This window comes from Wyeomyia smithii, chromosome 3 (genome assembly GCF_029784165.1).
Source record: "Wyeomyia smithii strain HCP4-BCI-WySm-NY-G18 chromosome 3, ASM2978416v1, whole genome shotgun sequence".
Lineage (NCBI taxonomy): Eukaryota > Metazoa > Arthropoda > Insecta > Diptera > Culicidae > Wyeomyia > Wyeomyia smithii.
Genome location: NC_073696.1, coordinates 227,454,512 through 227,480,122, shown reverse-complemented (window position 1 = coordinate 227,480,122; position 25,611 = coordinate 227,454,512). Strand labels below are relative to the sequence as shown.

Sequence of the window (25,611 nt, the reverse complement as noted above, 5' to 3'; positions counted from 1 at the left end):
AACCATCTGTTTTATTAGTGGATGGCGACTAGAACGGTCCTAACTAGGCAGCAACAGGTAGCTGCATTAGCGACAGCCTTCCTTCCTTTATTTAAAAGCAGCCTTGGTGCGGTAGCGGCAGCATCAGCATGTGCATTGGCCAGTGCTTATCTTATATAAATGTTAAAAGATTTTATCCAACACTACTAATAAATATGTTAATCTCTGGAAATGATATGATGACCCTGAAAAGGGCCTGAAACCGGCAACTGGGGTTGATTTACGGCCTAATCGTATCATCAATTTTTACCAAACCTGGCATACGTATTCTTTCATTGAACAAACATGTGTTATTTCATTGTCATAAAAAACTGAAAATAGGGAGGTACAAACCATGAGGAAGAAAAGTATCTTAATTAAAAATAACGTCGAGATTTTTCAAGCATGATGGAAACTGTTTGGATGAATTCGACGAATTTGAGGGCTTCTGCCATAACTGGATCCCCCAGATGGTCCCGAGGTATGATGCTGGCCTAGCAAGCCAATCGACGTAGGTTCGAATCTCGGCTCGGGAGAGACTGTTAGTGTCAGAAGGCTCGTAGCACTAGCCCCACAATTGTCCTTTACACTAAACAGTCGGCTGCGAAGTCTGTGTATAAATAAACAGAAGGTCAAGTTCCGAATCTGAATGTTGCACCAAGGCTTTGCTTCGCTTTTGCCATAACTGGAGGCCGAAAGCTGATGTCATGAGAATGAAAAATGATATTAGACACCATTGTTAAATCCCAAATGGTGACTTCCGTTTTTCTGTGAGCTGATTGAAACTGTGGAAAACGTTCATCCCCATTATTGGTATTTCCGAAACCAAGATGACAACTTTCGGGGTCTGAAAACCAACGAAAAGTGGGTATTTTCGGAATTCGGATGACAAAAAGCAAGAGGAAGCTTGTTAAAATTGAGGAAACTGTTTAAAACCCTTCAATATCGATATTTCAGAAACCATTTTGAAATCTAGAAACTAGAAGGAGATATTAGGGTGGAACAAAAAATAAATGTCAGCTCCAATGCACCTTTCGTGTTTTTTATGGATCCTATCAACTGCGAGAATTTATTAATTTTTTATGTTTTCATACGATTTCATATGAGAAAATTACTTTTTAAGACTTATTCTCCAGAGATATCCATCCGACTCTTAAAAATATGTCAATACATATTCTAAAGACCGTGGGGCGCAGCGATGCTTTGAGAACGAGTTTCTTATCTCAAATTGATTGAATATCTGACGACAGACTCAACATTGACTGATATAACTTATTCTACAAGCATCGTAGCTCCTGCAATTATCATATACCGATATATTGTCATGAGTTAACTGGACATAACTGTAGAAATTGTTTTTATTCATTAAAAATAAGTAATGTATTCATTGCATTTAAATTGTATATAGTATACGAGCAATGTTCTAAAATTAATGCCAAACTAGGGTACTCATCATGCCCCTAATCCCCTTTCCTAATGAAATTTATGTTCCAAATGTTAATTGCATCAGAACATATTGCTCAACAGTTAATTTATTTTATTCATGGTTTTCCCTCGAACTCTAATTTCATTGCTAAATTATCTCCAACCGCTGTAAATCAACAATAATTTTTAGGCGGTCAAAAAAAAGGTTACCTGATCGGAAATGATTACGCAATTGTAAATCGAATGTTGCCCGTTAATGGGCTCGAAATTCGAAAAATACAATCGAAACCAATTGATACATCATCCCGCAGCTAATTATGGATCGCCAATAATCGTTTCGCCCTCGAGGGTAGCAATTGATGGAAATGTGTTTTGCGAATTAGACAAAACCATTGCCTGCAAATCAGAAAGTAATTGTTCCATTGAATTACCACCGTACGGTACGGAAACCAGCCAACCCTCAATTCACGCACAGACAAGTGCCTCGTTGGTTAGTTTGCTATGTTTATTGCATACCGCATAAACCAAATCCCAATTTACGACCCGTAGACCGAATTTGTGAAATTCCAGTTTTTTTTCGGTTTCGCTCATGCATCGCACAGTGGGTGCGGGAAGATTAACTATTCAACATCATCTTTGGTTGAATTCGCCAAATTTCCCGCTTACATCAACAGTTCATAGAAAATAACAGATTTTGGTCATCGTTCTGGCTACATGTTTAAACCGTACTCGGAATTCGGAAAGCGCACCGATGCACTACTCACAGCAATGTAATAATTTTCTATCTTTCTACCTTTACAGGTTTCGACGGAGGTCAGCGGCAGTGGTTCGTGATGGAGATCTATGACCAGCAGTCGCACATGCTGCTGGCCAACGTGTCATCCCGGATACCGACGTTTACCGTCGGTGGGCTGGATTCGGGCCGGTTGCTGAAAATCGTCATTTATGCAACCAATATGCGTGGCCGCAGTGAGCCGATCCTGATGCATGCCTACACGTTGAAGCCGGCGGAAAAGCAAACAGGTAAGGAAGATCTGTTGAGGGACGAAACCGCGGGTGGGGCCGAATTGCTGGCTGCGCATCTTCCTAACTCAAAAGCCATTTTGAAATCGTTTGAAATTGATTCCAACCAGGATACGCGGGCCCTGGCTCAGGATTTGACCACATGCAAGTGCCAGAGCCTGGGTGTTATCCGCGGGTTAGCCAAAGTGCAGTCACCCGCAATAGAAATCGATCTGCGGGTAACAACTGACACAATTGTTCCGGTTGAAACATATGCGAAGCAGAATATAAATTTGTGCTGGACTTGAAAACTTTTAATTACAATGTCCGCAGCGGGAGGGGAAACGCATGCGGGAACAGAGTACACTTAATTTAGAACCCCCGAACCCGACAGACCCGGGCGCACCACAAACGAGAAACAGCAACACTCTGGAAAGGGAGGGAATGCATGGCGGGCGAGGTAATTAATTATGCACCAAAGCGCACTTTCATTTCGGACCGGTAATTGAATGACGACGAACCCCGAGCAGGCTTGCCTCTCCGGGGAAAATTCTCAACTTAATGGTGGAGCGCTGCGGCGAGAGGGGGGAGTTAAATTTTGTCAACTAGCAGAGAGGTAACAAGCGGTCTTTGTTGTGGCACACAGAATACGCAATGATTGCCAGACAAAGCTGGCATTCATCTGCTTGAGTCAATTGGTGAATTATTTAGCAAATGAAATAAATGACAAACCAATTTGCCATTTTAAAAACAATGGTTTCGATTTAGTGGTTCATGTTTGCGTTTGCATGAGGAATTCGATGATATAGCTCGCTTGTTTGCCCCGGATTAACATCAATGTAGAATTAAAATGCCTATTAGTGTCGCATTTGAGGCATCGTAATAATTGAAATCGTAAAATTTTATTTTGAGTTTGTTTCTCTATGACAGCGGTTTTTTCCAACAGTGTCGTGAAAACAAAATTGTGTAAATTTTTATTTCCATCTTGATTGATTAATAAATATATTATTGCCTTTGAATTGTTTTCGTGCATGTGAAAACACATGCCATGAAATATTTATGGTGAAACCGGCCACGAATTTTATCGCAAATTATACGAGCCGCAGGAATTCTGCAGGAAATCAATATAAAATTAAAATTTAATTCCTCTGAACTAAGGTGATGATTAAATAAATGCCCTGATTTGGAGTATTTTGTTAAATGTATGCCGCTATCTATCATTAGATTTTTGGTGTGGTTTCGTTATTCTCGTAAAAAAATGCTGATTTCAAATTTAATTACAAAAGTTTGCAATTTTTCCACTCAATACGACATGTTAATTTAGAATAAAACCTCGGACGTATTCAAAATCTTCGTCATAGCTAATTCTCATAATTTGATCAGAACATAGCATATCATAATTCAAGTAAACCTATCATAGCATTCGTCTGGTTATGTTCCGATCATCAAGTTTTATACAAGCCACAATTATAACCTACATGGCGGGGTTGCCATAACAAATGCTGTTCGAAATGAAATTACAGCTTAGAAATTTATCTTAGCTTTAAGAGGGACTTATATACAACTTCACGGGTTTTATATTTCTGGTTTTATTTAGTTGTTATAAAACTCAATATAAAACAAATTTATGACCATTTTAAAACTGTGAAGCTAAGTTGTGTTACGAAAGACATATTAAGGGTTGTAAAGCCCATTTGCAGAACATATTTCATGACTATCAAATAAAATCTACTTACAATCGAAGGCTTCAATGCAAGCTAACTTGAAACAAAAACAAAACCAGAATAAATTCTTGAAGCATTTTGATTGTTACTTGGGTTGGACTTGGACTTGGACTAGAGTTTGGTCTGAGAACATGGTCTCAGATCTTGGCCTGAGAATATGATCTGAGAACTTGCTTTGAGAACTCAAGTTGAGAAGTTGATCTGATAAGCTAATTTGAGAACTTGGTCTATAAACTTGATCTGCGATCTTAATCTGAGAGCTTGGACTAAAAACTTAAACTAAGAACCTGGTCTAAAAACTGTGTCTGAACTCGGTTTGAGAACTTAGTCTGAGAACTTGATCTGAGAGTGAGAGGTCTGAGAAAGTTGTCTTAGATCTCGGTCCGAAACTAGGTTTGTAATATTAGTCTGAGAAATGAGCTTGAAAATTTGGTCCGAAAACTTCCTCTGGTTACTTAGTCTGAGAACTATGCCTAGAAATTCGAATTGAGAGCATGGTCTAAGCACGTTTTTTTGAGAAACTGTCTGAGAACTTAGTCTGAAAGCTTCACCTAAGAACGTGGTCTGAGAACCTGGACTGAAAATTTGGCCACAGAACTTATCCTAAAAACCTAATCTGAGAACTTGGTCTGAGAGTTTAGTCTGTGAACGTGGTCTCAGATATTGGCCTTGAATATGTAAATAAGTTAGTTTAACAATTTGGTCTATGAGCATGGTCCCTTGCCCTGAACATGGTTTGACATCTTGCTTTGACAACTTGGTCCGATAACTTCACCCAATAAGTTGAACCGATGACTTAGCCCGGTAATTTGGTCCGAATACTTGATTCGATAACTTGGTCCGATAACTTGGTCCGAATACTTGGTTCGATAACTTGGTTCGTTAACTTGGTCCGATAACTTGGTCCGATAACTTGGTCCGATAACTTGGTCCGTTGACTTGGTCCGATAACTTGGTCCGATAACTTGGTCCGATAACTTGGTCCTATAACTTGGTCCGATAACTTGGTCCGATAACTTGGTCCGATAACTTGGTCCGATAACTTGGTCCAATAACATGGTCTGATAACTTCGTCCGTAACTTGAACGTAACGATAACTTGGTCCGTTAACTTGGTCCGATAACTTGGTCCGATAACTTGGTCCGATAACTTGGTCCGTTGACTTGGTCCGATAACTTGGTCCGATAACTTGGTCCGATAGCTTGGTCCTATAACTTGGTCCGATAACTTGGTCCGATAACTTGGTCCGATAACTTGGTCCGATAACTTGGTCCGATAACTTGGTCCGATAACTTGGTCCGATAACTTGGTCCGATAACTTGGTCCGATAACTTGGTCCGATAACTTGGTCCGATAATTTGGTCCGATAACTTGGTCCGATAATTTGGTCCGATAACTTGGTCCGATAACTTGGTCCGATAACTTGGTCCGATAACTTGGTCCGATAACTTGGTCCGATAACTTGGTCCGATAACTTGGTCTGATAACTTCGTCCGTAACTTGAACGTAACGATAACTTGGTCCGATAACTTGGTCCGATAACTTGGTCCGATAACTTGGTCCGATATCTTGGTCCGATTACTTGGTCTGTTAACTTAGCTTAATAATTTGGTCCGATTACTTGGAGCGGCAACTTTGTCCGGCAACATGGTCTGAACACTTTGTCGAACAGCTTGATCTGATAACTTGGTCCGATAACTCGTTCCGGTAACTTGGTCCGACAACTTGATCCGATAACCTGATTTAATAACTTGGTCCGATAACTTAGTATGAAAACTTGGTCCGATAACTTAGACCGATAACTTGGTCCGACAACTAGAAGAACTGAGTGTTTGCGTCTTTGTGTCTGAGAACATCATCCGAAACTTGGCTTGAAACATGGTTCGAGAACTTAGTCTGAGAAGTTGCTTTGAGAACTTGGTCCGAAAAACTTGTTCTGAGAGCAAACTCGGGCTAAGAACTTAGACTGAGAGCATAGTCTGAGAGCTTAATCTCTGAACGTGGTCTAAGAACAAGTTTTGAGCACTTGGCCTGGGATATTCGTTCGCGTTCTTCGTCTCAGAACTTGATCAGGCTCCATAGTCTAGAAATAAGGTTTTGGAAACTTCAGTTTAAGAGCCATCACTGAGAACTTCGTTTGTGAACTTGGTCTTAGAATTCGTGCTGAGAATTTAAAAAACGATTTGTTCTGGCTATCGAATTAGATTGTGGATCGTTATTATAACTATTTGTAATTTCTCTAATTCGTATCAAAATTTGAATAACCATCTACTCGTCCAATAACAAATTGCATTAAAAACTCTTAGGTTTAAATCCACAAACGATTTTGTTTATTCAATTACATTGTTTGTGTTCGAAACAAGAAGTGCATAAAAAATTATTTTGAATTATCTTGAGAGTAACGATGCCTTGCAAGCTCAAACCAAAAAGCTTTCTATTTCAAGTATAACCTATCACTTTTTGTTTAGCGTTCAAACCGAAGGACATTTCCTGAAGTGAAAAGGTCCTTTAGAATGTTTCGTTAAATGAGTTTCGGAGTTGTAATCCAATCCCAGTTCAAGGCCTTCTAAAGCTTAGTCTAATACTTTATTATTGCTCTGTCCACTATTTTCGTTTTGCATTTGAAAAGCGCCCCTACAGTATCCGGATAGGCAGTAAAACTATTTACCGCTGTCTTCGACCTAATCCAATCCCAACATTCCTGCTTTGGGATGAAACTGTTTGGATTGCCGCAACCCACTGGTGCTGTGATTAAGTTTGCCTACTGCAAACCACAGCTTCCACCCTGAGCTTATTAAAAGCAGCAGTGTTGTACATTAAGACCGAAATACTTTATGCTTTTAGTTCGCCTTCCAAAGGATTCAACTATTTGGCCTCCCTTTAATTGATTCAACCACATCGATCTTGTAACTCGGCAAATTATTAAACGAATCAGTTTTTTTTTTCAATGGCTTTCAAATCGATAAACTGGTCACAATGGCGCGCTGGGCATTAGCAGTAACACCGTCCGTCCGGCTTCGCATCGGGTTCCCACTGAGTGTTCAGAAATTTATACCTTTTGAATCCTACCACGGATTAAATCTAATACAGTATAATGGTATTAATTAAGATTATACAGCTTTTTACCCAGCACGTTCGGAGCTTAGCGAGGGCCAGCAAGTCTCATCTGCACTATAGTGTCGTCACGGTACTCGCTTGGCCCAGCCGGACATTCTAAAATAGGCAATGTTGGTCAGTTTTTCCAATTATATAATTTCGAAAACAGAATCCACGCATTTTGTGAAGTACATTTGGTGAATAGAATTAATTAAAAAAAACTAATTTGCAAAAGTCTGTAACAAGCAATTTTCCATTACTTCATAAAATGAATTCAAAAGAATTGCAGTTTGATAATCGCCTCGAACATAATTTGGTGCAAAGCAACGCATACACACACACTTACAGCTACAGTAACGAGGACATTGGGTCGAGTTACTTCCCATCACCAAGATGACGACGTTTGAGACAAAATGACATGGACATGGAGTGTAGCTGTAGATTTCCGCATCGTCCCGGCTTGTGCGCAGCGTATACGTGCGGACCTGAAGCAGCCTCCGATGGTATCGTAATGGAGAGAATTCGAGATGACATCTGTGCCGCTTAGGATAATTAGATTTGAAACTTGGTTCGCTCGGTTGTCGGCTTGGTAGGGCCTTCGTTGCATGTGAATAGGTACGTATTATCTGGTGTATGTTCCAACCCTGGTATAATATGCGCTTTGTGTATGCGACTGTATGTGACGAATAGTGTCAGTGTGACTTTCGGGCTTGGATGCTGAGATATGAGCGCGCCTAATGGCAGCAAATTCAATGAACTGCATTAATTTATAGTCAAAAGTTTGATTAGTTAACAGTGTACGCCACAGAGGGGTTTATGTGTTCGAAAGCTACTCGCAAAAGGCAAACTAGCTGTGAGGCTGCCAGCAGCTTTGATAGCGGGCTTAAATTGGCTGATTGAACGTTAGTGCGATGATGGACTAGAAAGTCTATTCTATATGCTGTATAACTCAGCTGGCACTATCGATTTGAGTAGATTCAACAACTGTCAATTATGTCTTTTCATGCTGTTCATTTTACTAGATACGATTTTTTTGGTTTCGATCAAACGCATGGAATAAAGGAAAATCACGAGTTTTATTTGACAGATAGCAAACTATGAAGTTGGATGATTTGCCAAAATTTTTAAGATCTATGCATTAAAATGCTCTTAACGACGTATAGTCCAAGACTGGTAATTGATTGACGATATGATAAGATTTTCATTTATTTTTCGACTGAAATTGGCTTGGATTGTTGGCCTGAAAATGAGAAGAAATGCTACCGAGATAACAACGGAACGCGAATCATGCAAGTGACAATTTGCAACGATAAGAAATTAAACAAGATTGCCGAGTGTGCTTGGAAGAAAGACCATCAAGTTTTTCTCGTGTTGAATGGCAAGAGTGTAACTGTTGCGTGTTGCATATTGCCGATGTGCGACTGAGGAAAAATTTTGTTCGTGCAAGCGTTAACTTATAAAAGACATGAGAAGTTCAAAATTCTGCTGTGACGTCGAACTATAATCGTCTTTCCAGAGACGTTACATCATTTTGACGTAGGACTACGTCTTTGTTTTCTATGCTAGACTACATTTAGTAAAATTGAAAATGAAACTGGCAGATGAACTGCGTCAGATTTCAATCGATTATAGCCAAGCGAACGACCTAATTCATCTTAGTTATTTATTTGTCGGTGGATAGATAAAATGTGTGACAATTGTTAGATATATTGTTTAACATTGTTGCTTTACTGGCTAATGGTGAAAATAGGTGAAAAGATACATTTCCCTCGCTATTGCCTTGCTTTCCTTGCACGGATAACAAAAACATGGACGGAATAAATTCCACTGCCTACATATTCTGGCTCAACAAAGTATTTTGTTTCGTTTTTCTTTGTCGAGACTGCGTGGCCACGATTTCAACGCAAAAATCTACGCTCAACTCGATACAAAAGACTGCGTGTAGAATCTTCAGCTTCATTCTTGTTCATCACACGGTAGCGAGTGGAGCATGGCTGTTAGAAGTACGCGAAATTAGGAAACGAGAGCTGCGCACGAGTCAACTTTCAGGCACTGCGGAACACCTTACCTTTATTTGCTGGCACAGCTACCGGAGGATAGAGCGGAGAGCATATTTATTATGTGCGGCCAAGCAAAATATTCGATACTACCGGTGGTGCGATCATCAGCGTTCTGTAGCACACATTTCTAGTAGAAAAATATCGAATCAGTTCTTTTCAGAACTATGAATGCTTGAAGATAAGAGTTTAGACAATTTTCACAACTACTACTAGTGTGAAATGTTCATGTAATTATCAATAATCATTTTTACAATAACGACCAGGGCACCAAAGATAAACGGTAGTGTGGCCTATAAACAGTTTATCGCAGCAATATGTAATCTCGCATCGGGAAAGCACAAACTTTCTTTTTGTGCTTATCTATATCACTCAGTAGTACCGGAGGTGTTTTGTTTCGTTTCTCTTTCTCGAGACTGCGTGGCCACGCCTTCAATGCAAAAATCTACGCTCAACTCGATACAAAAGACTGCGTGTAGAAAATTCAGTTTCATTCTTGTTCGTCACACGGTAGCGAGTGAAGTAAAGCTATTAGAGGTACGCGGCATTAGGAAACGAGAGCTGCATACGAGTCAACTTTCAGGTACTACGAAACACCCTCACGGTGCTCCCACAGACCGTTATTATAAAAAAAATGCACCAAAGAATCTGAGTACACCATTCGATTCGTTATGACGTCCAGAATCTCTGGTCAAAATTTCAAAATCATCGTACGGTACATTTTTGAGTAATGCCCTTTTGAAGGTCGTAAAGTACAAAACAGTGATATAAAATCGACGACATACTGATTGTAAAGCACGTTTTTCAACCACCATTTTATGAAATAACTTCCAAAATAGTTTCTACGCATTCCAAGGGTTTTATTTCAAGGCAGTAACAATTGGTGGAAAGATTTATTTGAACATCCCACAGTGCACAGGGGTCTAAACTCGAAAAATCGTGATCGTTCTAGATTTGACTGTGAAAAATTGATTTTATGTTCTAAGATTTTGTTCATTCAGCTAAGATTTTCTCAAGACTTTATAAAATTTATTGTTTTGACAATCATAGAAAAAGTTATAGACAAAAAACTGATTTTAAGAGAGGTAGCAAACTGAGAGAAAGAAATATTTTTTATGTTTGCCCCAAAAAGAATGACATACAAATGAAAAACGCATATTTTATTATGAAAAATATTAATAACTTTGACTAAAATTGAGATATATACGATGTCAGCATTGCAAATTGTTTCTCGTAAGAAGCTCTAGAAGTCGTTCAAAGACAGTTCTGAGATAAAACTTTAAATAGAAAAGTTAGAGCGCAAAATGTGTTTTTTCGCTGACTTACCGAATCCTTGTTGTTGATTTTGTATTGTGTACACTAAAGTCGGTTTTTACGCGGGGGATACGTGCCGCGTAGAAAATAACCAGCCAGAATTGGTCTTACTATAGAGCAAAATAAAACTCGCAAACACGTGGGATCGTTGAAATCTTCGGCACTTTTTATTATTGACTAGCTAGCCCGGCAAGCTTCGTCCGGCCCATTTTTTCCTTTATCAAAATAATTTTGAACATTCCAAATTGATTAATTCATTGCAATTTGTATATAATCTGCAAATGCAGGACGAATCGAATATTGGATACGATCAAAGTCAAAAGAAAAATCGTTTGAAATGATTGTTTTCATCGGAATGACAACATATTCTGAACATCACCTCAATTCGTGAAATATCCATATTGAATAGTATTCAGTAATTTTCGGCTGTTTTTTAAAAACCGGAAATCGCTATCTTAGCTTTTCAAATGGTAGCTGGGGTTGATTTTAGGCTTCTGTGCATCAACACAATCCATATTGAGTTCGGTTACTTTAGACTGTTTCCCAGAAACCGGGAGTCGTCACCTTGGATTTCAGAATGGCATTGGTAGACAATTTTCGGCCTCTGAGCGTCATTTTGGTTCCGGAAGCACCCAACTTGGGTGCTATTCGGTCATGTTGAGCTGTTTTTCATAAACCGGAAGCTCCATCTTAAATTTAAAAATGGCGTTTAGAGTAGATTTTTGGCTCCTGTGCATCATTCCGATCATTTTAGGCTGTATACCGAAAAAACTGGTTGAAATATCTGTTTAAATTGTCTGATACACCTTTCCCCTTTCCAGAGTACGGAGGAGTGCCAAACCTCCCTAGAAATTTATGTTCGATTTGTACCCTTCCTTTGAAAAGAAGGAGGGGTGTCGAACCACCACGGAAATATTTTTTTGCTCCCGACAACCTTAACATGCGTATTTAGTGCATCAAAATTCAAACGATCTATTAGTTTCTGCAGTTCTCTAGTCAGCTTCAACTTCTACCACAAGATATATTTTCGAATCGTCAGCGTAGATGAGTATACATCATCTAGCAGAAGAAATTCAATGTTGGTTAAAAACAAAGTATGTAAACAACAGAAGTCCTAAGTTGCTTCCTTGGGGCACGCCAGAACAACAACAAAAAGTAGCTGATTCTTGTAAACCAATTTTTATGCAGAGAAATCTGTTGCTCAGATATGGACAAGGCCAGTTGCACATCCCTAGTCGAAAAAAGCAAGCAAAACGTATGTCATAATTTACTGCGTCGAATGCAGCCCTAATATTGGTGTACACTGCGTAGCTCCGATACAATTCGATGAGAGTTCGCAAAACTTGCTTTCTATTAATCGCTTCGGGGAAAATCCGTGTTGTGATGGACTGATGTAATTTCTGCACGAACAATGAATTCGAAACACTTTGAATCTGCTGACAATGATTCCAGGAAAAGTTATTCCAGGAAAATTTCCAAACAGAAGAGAATTGGTACACCAATTTTAGAGACCGAGGCGGAGCCGGAGAGGCGCAACTTCTCTTACACATGAGGGTACAATATCCGGGCCTGGTTTGAATGATGACTTGAGTTTTTGTATTGCAGACTCAACCATCAAATCTGAGATTTCGAAAATGGTGGAATCGATGACGTCCTTGGGAAATATCTTTGAAATGTAGCAAAAGAAGATCGCACTTGATTCGTGTAGTGTTAGCTGATACTTCTCCTGAATGCATGAAATTGTGGGAAGGCCACTCTCCTTGCGGTTTAAGTTCACAAAACTTCAGAACCTCCTAGGTTTATTTCGGAGATCATCATGTTTTAACATTACACAATGTTTATACAGAAAGCGATCGTATCCACAGTACTCTTTCGAAGGTTTAAAGTTTCAATAACTTGGAGCGGTTTCGACCACGTTTAATAAGACGGAGATTAGACCAGATTAGACTGATTTTCTTGGAGGTCTGTTGCGCGGAACCGTTTGAGTGATACAATTCGATTGAAGCGAGCAGTGATACACTCAACCTGCTCAAGTAGGATATTTAGAGCAGCATATTCACTTCGCCGGAAAACAAGAGCGTCGTGATGGTAATCTCCTTCGTATTGCCTTCGTATAATGGAGATGGTAGACTGCATACGGAGTACCTAGAACTGGGTGATATCGATCAAGAGGAACAATTTGTTCTTGAGCAGCGTTTGCTACACCATTTTTCATATCCGTATCACTTGAAAATATGAGGTTTAATATGCGAGTCGAGCCAAATTATAGACTGTTCCGAAAATTATAAATACATCTTCTTTCTTGAATAAAACAAAAAGTACAGGATTTTCCGGGTCATTTTATTCTGAAATATAGATAACAAGTGTTTTCTTTCCAGTTTCAATTCAAGTTGGGATTATTTTTCGTAGGATACGCGAGTTCTCTAACTTTTCTCTTAACACTACTCATAAGCTTTGCACAGTGTGTTCTCCGACCATTTTAACCACTTTAAGCCAATCTTTTTTTAAATTTTTCAACATTGTCCGCTGGTTTGACATATTTCCTCAGCTTTGCCTTGGTCAAAGCCCAAAGAGTTTCAATAGGACGAATTTCAGGGCAGTTTGGAGGATTTATCTCCTTTGGGACACATGTGACTTTGTTTGTTTTATACTACCCTAGTGCATCCTTAGAGTAATGGCAGGAAGCAAGATCGGGCCAAAAGATTGGAGGATTGTTATGCTGCTTAGCCATGGGTAACAACCTTTTCTGAAAACACTCTTTCACGTAAATTTTACCATTCATTGTGTCATTCGTAATGAATGGACGAGATATTTTCCCACATTCACAAATGGCCTGCCAAACCATTACCTTCTTGCCGAATTTTTCGGTGTAAATGGCTTTCACTGGTCCAGGGACATCCTTTCCCTTCGGTGATGTATAAAATTGCGGTCCTGGCAGAGTCTTATAGTCCAGTTTTATGTACGTTTCGTCATCCATGATAACACACCCCATTTTTCTGGTCAGAAGTTTGTCATAAAGCTTCCGAGCTCTCGGTTTCACAGATTCAGCTTGTTTTGGATTTCGTTTTGGCTGCTTCTGCTTCCAACGGGTCTGCAGACCCATTCTTCCCTTGGCACGCATAACGTTACTCGCCGAGGTTCCAAGCTTTCTCGCCCCATCTCGTACTGATACTGAAGGATGCCGCTTGTAGTATTCCTTAACCACTTTGTCCATTGTGGGATCAACAGGCCTGGGTTTTCTACCACGTCTTGGGGCATCAGTAAATGTGCACTCTTCACAATACTTCCGCAATGCGGTTTGAACTGCTCCGACACTTATATCTTCTTCTCTGGCTAATTTTTTTATAGAAAGACCACTCACGGTGCCCCATTTGTGCACAATTCGCTTTCTTTGCTCGGGAGAAAGGCCACGCATTTTCAAAATTTCGCACTAAATGTTAGAAAAAATGACAGCATCTATTTCTTTTGGATGTAAACAACAGGACGCAGCCAACGTTTGGTTAAATACTGCACGTTATTTGAAATGACGGTTGATCGTAAGTGTATTTATAATTATCGGAACGGTCTATACGTTGTCGTAATACTTGTAAACAGCGGAGGTCTTCCGCATTACTGCCATGGTAGCCAGGATACGGTATAATATCGGTGGATATCGGTGCTTTTCACTCGTAAAGATGTTCACAGTGTGTTTTTTTCACGATCTTCATTTGCTTGGAAGAATTGTACAATACGGGTGCACAGTTCCTAATGTTTCGGCGACATTTTGAAGACGACTGAACATGTTAGAGTGAATTTTTTTTCCTGTAAATGTTTCTCATTTTTAAGTGGATACCCGATCAGAAGAGCATAACGAAGGAATTTCAAAGTTCTATCTACACGAGATACAAATAACATACTTTGATTCGATTTTGTATTTTCTCATATGCTTTTGATAACAAAAACTAATCTGAACGAGATAGTATAACAAATTCTAAAACGAAGATGTTCTGAACCAAATCGAATAAAAACTTCGTCTCTATCAAAGCACATTGTACCTAACAATGGTTGTTATTAACCTGTTCTATAGGCTATCTTATTTCGTTAGAAAGCTGATATGTTAGTAACAAAGTTTGATACTTGCAGAATCATTTTTGTTTTAATTTCTGTTATTTCAACACCTAACGGGATTGAAATAAGAACACAACCTGAAAGGATTTTCGCGTAACAAACTAACAGGTTCTGTTACATATTTGTTTTGTCTTTCTGATCGGGTACCCTTTACATCGAATATGATTGGAAATTATTTGACTAGGTGTGAAGAGTTCATAAACGTTAGAACCAATGACAAATTGCGTACAAATCAATGACAGATTCATCTTGCAAATTCTGTAACTGCAAGTGAAATTTTAATGGCAACTCAATGAATTACTTCATGAACTAATTATATTTTTTTGTCCTGTGACTTACGTTTTAAGTTATAGAGTAGGCTATGTATGGGATTTTTTTTCTTAGCTTAAATCACATCCTCAGCCCGTGTTCATTATTCGCATTCTCGAAAAAATCACATTGCCTACTTTATAACTTAAAATTCAATAAATACTTTATGTCACATGTTCGCAAGCTACCATTGGCTAGCACTTGCGTTATAGAGGATGTAAAATAATTGTTCTTTCTATGCTGTCAGTTACTGTTTCGCCAAATGCGCAATGCAAACGTATTATCAAAGAAGTCAATCGCACGAAGCGAATCGAAGTGCAACAACATAAAGCATACACCCAGTGAGCATCTCACACCGACTATCTGATTACAGTTATATTAGTTCACTAATAACCTTTCCAGTACATTTAACCGGTGACAGGTCTTAATAACCGGTAAACGATAGCTACGGCAACTGCAACATTGGCCGTAATCTTCCGGTTCTGAAAATTGCCTATTAATCGCCGCCGTACAATCAGTCCCGACTTCCTGGCTCGGACCGCACCACCCATCCCGGTGCGCAAAGCCAAGCCCAGTGTGACCCGTAAAGCTACCGCGTTGTGGCTTTTGCAGCCCGTGACAGCAACATATAATCTCAATTTAAGTTTATCTTCCCGCATTGCATCTAATGGCCGATAATGAAGTAAGCACTAATTGAATGTATGCGGACTGGGAATCGCCACTTTGACCCATAGCGCAGAATGTAAAACCAATTCCGGTAGCAAGCATTATGGAAATGAGAGGAAGTCCCACCGACTGTGCCATGATGTGGCGGCCATCGTCGTTAGGATACGCATCGGTCGGAAAAATAGCATGAGATATCGGCGCCAAGCGCCGTTAATACGGAAACTATTGCTATTGCGACCCGGTGGTCTGTCCATACCACACCCAACGGGACCATCCGGTGCATGCAACAATGGCGCCGATACGGAAAACGAGAAAACCGGTCCACCGTGAAACGAAGGAAAAAAACTGCCCCGCTTTTTGCTACACTAAAACGCTTCGCTGCAATTGTAATTCTAACCCATTTGAATGCGGTTACAGTTCCTGTTTAGTCAATTGTCACCGCTTGATTCGATTGTGATCCCCGTGAACCCGGCATGCACTAGGGCGACACACCGTGCTGGAAATGTTATCCTTGACAGCAAAACTGAAAGTTGAATCGCTCAATTCACTTTAAAAATCAACCCTTTTCTGTGGAACCTTCGCTTTGTCGTCTGAATTTTTAATGCGTTTCTGTGGAAAATCAAGCATTCTGTTGTAAAATTATTTTTCTCATGAAAATTCAGAAAAAAGATAGGAGCCATCCACATTCTACGTGGACAGTTTTGGAAAGGGAAGGGGGCGGTTGTGAAATGTCCGTGGTTCAAACAAAATTTTAAGAATTAATATGGGCGCCCACGTGTCATGTGGATGGCCCATATCTCATTAAGTGAAAAAAACATTACCTAATTCATTAAAAAAAAAGCCCAATTAACAAGTCAAGGTTCAACATATTATATCTCTTCTCGGAACAATTATACCAATATGTGCGAAAAAATTTTCCATCGAATCACCTTTTCATCCACGTGCGCACTAAATTGCCTCTCCCACGAACTCCCCTTCCATTCACGATAGAACAGCGTTTAATTGAAAACTGATTCTCCCGCTCTGTTGCCACCAACCGTTGTCGATAGCCCCTTCTCCACATACACACCCCTTACTGGAAATCATTTGATGAGATTGTTCGAAAAGCGAGCATGGCACGCCATCTATGCCACAACGCTCAAACGGGTACCGCGCCGTGCCGCAGCAATTATCCTATCATCAAGTACAAAGGACTGTTATGGGGAAGTGGTTGAAAACAAAACAAACCGTTTTCCCGACCACGACCGCTGCTGATAATTCTACACCTCCTCTTCACCCCGTCGATACACGCGGACGAAACGCTGGTGCGCATAAAACGATCGTAAAAATAAATTACTCCACTCGTAATCATAAAAATACACATTTGCACATTGGCGAGGCTATAAAGGCTAATAATGCCTTCCCCCGAAATTATAGCATCGGTACTTTATGCGCCAAAAGTGGCATTCGATTCGAATCAGTCGCAGTCGTCGAAAAACATCACCGAAAAGATCAGTGGCACCTCGCAGCCTTTCGCCTTCCTTCCCCCCCCCCGCATTACACGGGGAGCTGTCGCAGCTTCGCGTATCGCAAACGCACATGGGCGACACCCATTAGGCTAATAAAACATGCTAACTCCCGTGGTAGTCGTTTCGTGTGATCTTCCATCTGCGTAAATACAGATGATGTACCCGATCCCATGAGCTTCGGATAACATTGCCGACACTCAATCCGGCCACTCATCAAGTGAAATTCACCGGAAGTGTTCCCCAGCTTAGGCTGCTGAAAAGCGGGCTTCAATCATTTTGCTAAGGGCAGAGAAACAGTGTTGAAAAGTGGAGGGAGACATGTTTATTCAAATTTTTAATCAACGCTTTCAGCACGTTTTGTTGTTTTTCAGTTTTTATAAAAATCTTTTTCGATAAAAACTTGATCAGCATGATAACTACGCTATTATCGTCAGTTAAACACAAGGATATTTTCATAAGCAACACCGAACCGACTTTTCAACATAATTAGAGATGGGTAGAGAGATCAGTAAATCAGTGTAATTCTTTCGTAGCAATTTTTATTTTCATATTGGGCATATCGCGAACAAAATGAGCAAAAGCGTTGTCTTGGTGAAAAACCACTTATTTCTTCTTCTCCCTATACGGACATTTCATCTTAATTTCAACTTCCAATCGATTTAATAATGAACAATTACCTATATCGTTCATTTATTGTTTCTTTCATGTTCAGGGCTGTCGAAAAAAAATCATTGCACGAAAAAATGTTAAATTTTGAGATAACTGAACAGAGAAAACTAAACTCTCAAACGGAAATATTGTTTCCTCACAAAACAATTCCTTTGATATTTTCTGATTTCGTTCCGTTCTCGTTTAATTATTAAAACTTATGTTTCGACTCTCACAACTTTGATTTCGCATAACCTTAGTGTCAGGTGTATTTCACTCTTCTATATAAAGGATCTCAATATCAAATGAAAGTTCATATCGTTGGACGCATCGTACAATATTTCTCAATCCTATCTCCCATTTCAGTACTTATAGGTGCATTTCATTCGAATAGCCCTCACAAGCGCTACATAATGTGTATTAATCATAACATGCCAGTAACATAGACACACTTTCGATCCTGGTTTCGAAATATCGCAAGTTTAATTCAAATATATGCTGTTCGCAGCACAATTTTGCATTCATATATTCCTCCGATAATGGCCACGTATACAACTTAGACCCACCCCCAAAAATTACCATCGGGTCTTGTTCGTCCCAATGAATCACCCTAGCTGGAAAAAATAGTTGAAGTGCCTCCTAGCACACACGCACACACAACTAGGATCGAACTCTTTAGGTGCCTACCGGTTGGCCCTGGCCGACAGCCCGGCACGCCAAAAGTTTCCATTCTGATCATCCATTCCATGACCTTCATCCCGAGCGAAACACGTGAACGGGTGCGCACGGTATTGTTCACCCTGGGACCGGGTTAAAGTGCGTGCGTGAGCACTGCCAATGTCGCGAAAGCCGGCAATTTTCATGGCTGGTTGGTACATTAGGCTAAATACGGTACCGGTGACGAAATGTATTCATCACAATAGAAAACCGTGCACATGTAAGGGAGCTTGTTTTCAAAAGCTTTCCCGCGTAACATTTGCCGCGTTGTATAAATGCCTACACAAAACAGGAGAGACGAGGGCAGGTTTATAATCACAGGACGGCGCCAGACAAAGGAACTGAGCTGGTATCGTATCGTTTTCGATTTGGCAGTGTCGGTAACTTGAACAAGAAAATTTAATACACGCACATTCATGCGCACACAATTGTACTGTAATGATGCCGGTATTGTTGTGAGTTTTCTTTTTTCCCTAAGAATTGTATGAACTTATCACAGGTTTTGGGCGGAGTGGTAAATCTTTGGAATGACAAACAGGAAGTAATGATGGAAATACCGTATAGAAATTTCGTTATGCATATAAACATGTTCCATGAAGGAGTCTAAAATTTAATTGATTGTTGTCATCATTGTTCAGCACCTGAACAAAAGTTTAAGCTACGTCTGATAGGAATATGAATACATACGAAACTTTATGAGCGATCCATTTTGAACTGAACGTCGTGTCATGAATGTTCTAAGTTATCTACCTGATGAAAAAAGATTTATTTCTCATGAAGATAAAACCTTTTCATGGTGCCAGAACAAGAGTGGTGTACGGCCTTCACGTCGACTTTTCGAATGCATCTCTTGATTCTACCAATCAACTGTTTGTACTACTTTGTAGTTCTTTTTGTACACCAAGAGCTCAACACCTCAACTGGGCGACAATTAAGCATGTTCGTTAGGATGCGTATTTTTGTAACAGCAACTTTTATATTTTTTTGGCGCGATATGATGATGGCATATTGTTTTTAAAACAATGGAATCAAAATTTTCTTCGAACATTCGTTCTGGTATTTATGACGAGTGATAGCCAAACTACTGGAATTGAACCATGAATTTGGCAATAAAAACGACCTTTTTTATTCATTACTATGATCGGTCTTCCACTATCTTGCTGGCGAATTGTTGTTGAGCATTTCAAGGAATTATATGCAGTCGAAACCTGAACATTTTCAGTTTTGAAATCTAAATTTTTCTGCCGGATTTCTTAGCAATTCAGTTAGGACTGTACAATGCGTTTGCGCGAGCCATTTCGGCTTGACGCCGTTTTGAACAGAACTGAGCAAGCATAAACAAAACAGAAAAAACTGGCATGGAGAAGCGAAAGCAAGCAGTTTCTTGTTGAGAAAGAGTACTTCGAAAAAATTCCAAAATTTCATTTCTCCGCTGTTATACGCTATATAAAAATTTGAAACAAAAATTAAAAGAAAAATGTTAAAAAAATACCTCAAAAAGCCAATTTTCCATCATTTATGAAAACTTCAAGGTCAGCTGAATAGAGATGGTAGTCTCTATGGTATGAGAAAAAAAGGTTTTCTAGCAAATAGTTTTAGATAGTAAAAATATGGGAACGAAAAATTATTATCTACAACTTTGCCTAAGACACTTTACCAATCAGATAAACGGCTTTGGTATTTTAAGAGACAGAACGAAAAAAAATTCAACGGTTTTTTTGTGTTAGTTTTTTTTTTTTTTGAGGATAAAATTACTCTTTATAACTTAATACCATAGGAATATTACTGTTTTTTTTTTTTCATTTAGTGTTCGGTTGGATACAACTAGAAACTGTTGAACCTTTATGAGTAACGCAGTGCTTACAAAAAACTTACAATTGCATATAGTCTGATTTGCAACTCAAAATATGGCTATTTTCAACGAAAAACTAGAAATATCTTGTCAACAAATGAAAATGTTAAAGCAATATATTCTACAAAGTTGCCAGGCTTAGCGAAATTAAAAAAAGTTTGAGAACGATTCGCTTCGACGATTACAGAAAAAGTTATAAACAAAAAACAAATTTTGAGGGGTGTTCCTCGAAAAACTCTATTTTGTCATATCAGACGTACAGATAGAAGATTACAGTGTTCAGCTATTTTTTTTTATAGATTTTTCTACAACTTTGCTGAAGAAAGTAATCTGGTATTTTGAAAATTAGAAAAAATAATTTTTATATCTAACTGTTAGGGGGATTAATCATGGTATCGAAAACGTTATGTAATGTTATGTAATTAACTTCCTCAAGAAACTGGGTACATAAAATCAATACACTAAGGTGGCTTTTTAATAAAATAATATCGATTACCAATTAAAACCCATGCGTTGGTAAACCGAAACTAAGTTTACGGTGTGCGTTTTGGGGTGCCACCAATGCCATACTGGGTCGAAGCCATGCGAATAAAAGAACGTTTAGACAACAGTCAGATTGGAACTAGAACAAGACTAGGTTTGCGCTAATACAGAACTGGGTTTATCAATAATTTTTAATAATATTTTTCAAATTACTCATTACACACACTTTATTCATTCAAATGCAGTTTTGTGGCTGTTATTAATTTGTTTTTAGAAACAATTGTTTTTCTCTGAAGCATTCCAAACATAATTTCCGATATCTTCCAATACAAATTCAGCTTCTCTTCATCCCTCGTGCCATTTTTCAGATACATCGATTTATAGAAAAACGCTTGAAAACTTCAGCCCTTTTCAAATGTTAATCCGAATAAATTTTTGGAAAATGGAGTATGCACACTCACAAACTTTCATTGAATTCAAAGAGGATGCTACAAGCTCGTCAGTTGAGTTTGCGCAAAATCCACCCTGAATCTTCTAAAAGTAGAAGCTGAAAATTCACGTATCCTGAACTCTTTTTAACACGTTTTTCATGCGGATTTCTCAGAAAAGTCCTTTTTAACGCGGCATGTTTTCAATGGTTTTTCATTTTCTAATCGTTTATTTAGAGTGTCCGATGAGTTTACTCAATCATATTACTGAGCATTAACTTTCTTTTTTCTTGATTTTTAACTCGATTCATAGGTGGAAATAACACAGATATTGATTCGTTTCCGAAAGTATTTAGCAGAAATGACTAAAAAATTTTAGCAAATGAAGTTTTTTTCACGTGGATTTTAGAGTTAATGCGGTTCTCTATGCTGATTTTTCAATAAACTCGCTGCGTATCCCTCGCCTAAGTGTATTGAATATATTACACTGGTAAACACAGGTTTTGTTCTAGAGCTCAATCTAGAAATACAAGATAATAACTTTTAACCATTCCTGTGAGTTTTTGAATAGTGAATGTCGTTTCCCTTATCCATTTTATTCAATTTGTTTTTTCTTCCATTTACCAATTTTCCGGAATTCGATTTTTTTTTTTTCAAATATTTTCAAATATTTTATATTTTTCAATTTTTTTATATTTTTCATGTTAACAAATATACATAGCAACTTGAGTATCTAAGGAAATAGGGAAACTGCTCCATTGTTCATCTCATTAAGTCAATATTCACGAAGAATGCACGGATTAAACACCAAATTTTCACGAAATAATTGAACAAATAAACTAAATATGCTTACGTGCTCTTATGGAATCGTTTAGCATTGTATATTTAGTAAAATTAGCTTGATTTATTAGGAATTTCGTAAAACAAACCATTTTTCACAACGCTTCCATATCCATCTCAAAACTTGAATCACTGCTCAATTATTTGTCTCACGACGCCCCCATACTCATCACACTGTTAATCATAAATGAATCACATTATCATGAATAAACGGAGCCGCAGCCCGTCGTAGTAGGTTACCTAGATATCAGCTGTAGTTGTTTACGTGCAAAATTGGTGTCCTAGATAACCACTGCAGTGCTGTCGATTGATGTCGATTATGTCGGAATAATTCAACATTTTCGGTATGATTTTTTCGTATGAACAGAAACTGATTTGGCAACTTTTGATTTTCTTCGACGCAGTGAAAACAGATGAAAATATATACAGTTGAAATTTGGGAATTGTAGAAATTCATCTTCTATATTTCTGCTAATTCAAGCTTGTTTTTAGAAATTTGAGGTGAACATTTCAAAGATTAAAGTATTGTTAGTGTAGTGAGTGATTTTTTTAGTGATTAAAATAAAAAGTGCTCCGCTAGTGATGAAAAATACTGCATTTTTTTCTGTTTTCGATTGTGTTTTCTTGTTGTATGAGATGAATATATGGGCTGAGATAAATAATGGAGCAGTTCCCCTATGTTACTTAGAAGATATAACATTGGATTCCTTTGATACGTTGCCACAAATAAACTTGCTTAGTTTTATTATTATTATTATTATTTTTATTGCTGCCTTATGCCCTACAGTGAAGATACCTTTTTCAGAGACTCAATTGAGTTTTCCCATAAGTCACGAACCCGGCGAGCAATTTCTCTGCCGCACTCCAGCATGCAATGGTTAAAAATCTATGATCTTTTTAGAGCAACTATTTTGAGCTTTAGGGCAACAAGTTTTTTCGCTTTTGTCTACCAGTGTTATTTAAAAATCACGTTGCTTTCTAGTACCTTATGGACACGAAAAGTCAATAACAAATGTTAGTATGTCTGTTAGTAAACGAACTTAAATTTAAACATCAGGGCGCAAAAGCTCTGCGTTAGAAAGCAATGTTCACCAAGCTACTGTGTAAAAAATAATGAATTCACAAACAGAAATAACCCAGACGCTCAAAAACTCCTGAACAGTGGTTTTATTGAAATTCATTTGGACGGAGAGATTAGATTTCTATGGAAGAGAGAAAAACAGCCCAATATATTTTATATTTAGTAACCTCAATATTCGAAATAATGGGAGTGTTTTTCGACTATTACGTCAACGTTTCGACCCATGTTCGAAATCATCAGGCTTTCAAAACATATATTTTCTATTATACTTTAACATATGTATTTCAATAATTACAAAGTTCTGATTAAACTGTGTATGAAGGAATATTTTGGAAAATTGTTTGAGGATACTTTTAGCGCTAAAATATGGAAAAATCTAAAGAAAATATTGGTTAGGAAGAATAAATACCGCAATATTTAACTTAAAAAAAATGGAAATAAAACATCAAATAACTTAGAAATGAGTCAAATTCTCAACGAATGCTTTTCTAGCATTGGCGAAAAATCTAGATAAAGTATTCTTTAAAGCACTGTAATTGCCGTGGTTCAAACCGAATTTCTTAAGCCTTCAAATGGAAGTAATGATCAAAATACTTAAAAAAGTTGTGGGCCCGGTAACCTTCCAGCAAGTTTCATACAAAACCATTTTTATGGCTTAGCAAAAATTTTTACACTGAATTCTCTTTTTACGCGATTGATGTGTGCGCACAAAAAAAGAATCGCGTAATTTTGAATAAATCGCGTAATTTTGAACAAATCGCGTAATTTGGAGCAAATCGCGTAAAAAAGATCGCGTCGTTACAAAATCTTTCGCTATGTGGTAAGAGTGTGTGTATGTTAGTATGTATGTTTATGTGTGTATGAATATGTATGTATGTGTATATATGTGTATGTATGTGTATGTATGTGTATGTATGTGTATGTGTGTGTATGTTTGTGTGTGTGTTACATTTTGTCTCATAAACAATATTTCCCGTGTCACATATCACGTAATTTCAAGAAAATCGCGTAAAAAAACGCGTAATTTCGAGAAAATCACGTAAAAAAATCATGTAAAATAAAATCACGTGAAAAGAGTCGCGTCAAAACAGAATTCAGTGTACATAGATTTTCAGTAAAGTGCCGAGAAATGGGGAATGTTCAATAGTAGCAAAAGTCATTCCAGTATTAAAATCGGGTGATGCCCTGACCCATGGAACTACGGAGCGATTTCCACATGGTCGGTACTAAACAAAAATTTTGAAAGATTATTAGTTGTGAAATTAGCAATTTTTCGTTGGTGGTCTTCTTATAAACTTAATAAAGTCTCTCGACAACTTAACCCATAAAATTCTCTTAAAAAAAAAAAAGAATGTTTTGGAAAGCGTGGATAACCTAATAAAATAATACACAGCTATTTAAGAGAAAGGCAACAGTTTGTGGCGATGAAGGAGGCACGGAGTACTTTCCGTTCCATAAATGTAGAAGTTCCCCAAGGGAGCAATATTGAACCTCCTCTATTTCTTCTCCATATAAATGACGTAGATAATCTGACCCTCGTAGGAATACCAAGATTATTTGCAGATGATGCAGCACTACATTACCCTAATTGAGATGTACCATCTGTGATCTGAAGCATAACAAGTGGCGAGTGCAAATCCAGGTAAAATTATTTGATAAGAATTTCACGGTGCTCCCACAGACCGTTATTATAAAACAAAATGCACCAAAGAATCTGAGTACACCATTCGATTTGTTATAACGCCCAGTATCTCTGGTCAAAATTTCAAAATCATCGTACGGTACATTTTTGAATATTGCTCTTTTGAAGTCGTAAAGTAGAAAAAAAGGGATATGAAAAAAATCGAAATACTTATTGTAAAGCACGTTTTTCAACCACCATTTTATGAAATAAAGTTATAGACAATAAACTGATTTTGGGGAAGGGTGTTTCACAAAAAACTCTATTTTGTCGTGTCCAACGTATAGATAGGGTATCGCAAGGTTCAGCAATTGTTTTTCTTCAAAAAGTTTCCACAACTTTACTGAAGGAAATAATCTGGCATATTGAAAATCAGAAAAAAATATAATTTTTATCTAACTGTTAGGTGGATTGATCGAAAAACCGAAAACGTCAGAAGTAAGGTCTTGTTCTATGAAACAATTTTGCTGAAGACATTGAGTACATAAAACTAATCTTTCACAGTCAAATCTAGAACGATCACGATTTTTCGAGTTTGGACCACTGTGCACTGTGGGATTTTCAAATAAATCTTTCCTCCAATTGTTAATGTCTTGAGAAATAACCCTTGGAATATGTAGAAACTATTTTGGAAGTTATTTCATAAAATGTAGTC

At 38.1% G+C, this 25,611-nt stretch overlaps 1 protein-coding gene across 2 annotated transcripts in view; it reads left to right on the top strand.

Moving 5' to 3' along the window:
* LOC129731141 (synaptogenesis protein syg-2) overlaps nucleotides 1–25,611 on the top strand; it is an 827,904-nt gene that overhangs the window by 715,747 nt on the left and 86,546 nt on the right. For both annotated transcript variants that reach the window (XM_055690922.1, XM_055690921.1), the window contains exon 14: nucleotides 2,245–2,466. In XM_055690922.1, the coding sequence (XP_055546897.1) occupies nucleotides 2,245–2,466 (222 nt within the window). The remainder of the gene's footprint in view (nucleotides 1–2,244; nucleotides 2,467–25,611) is intronic.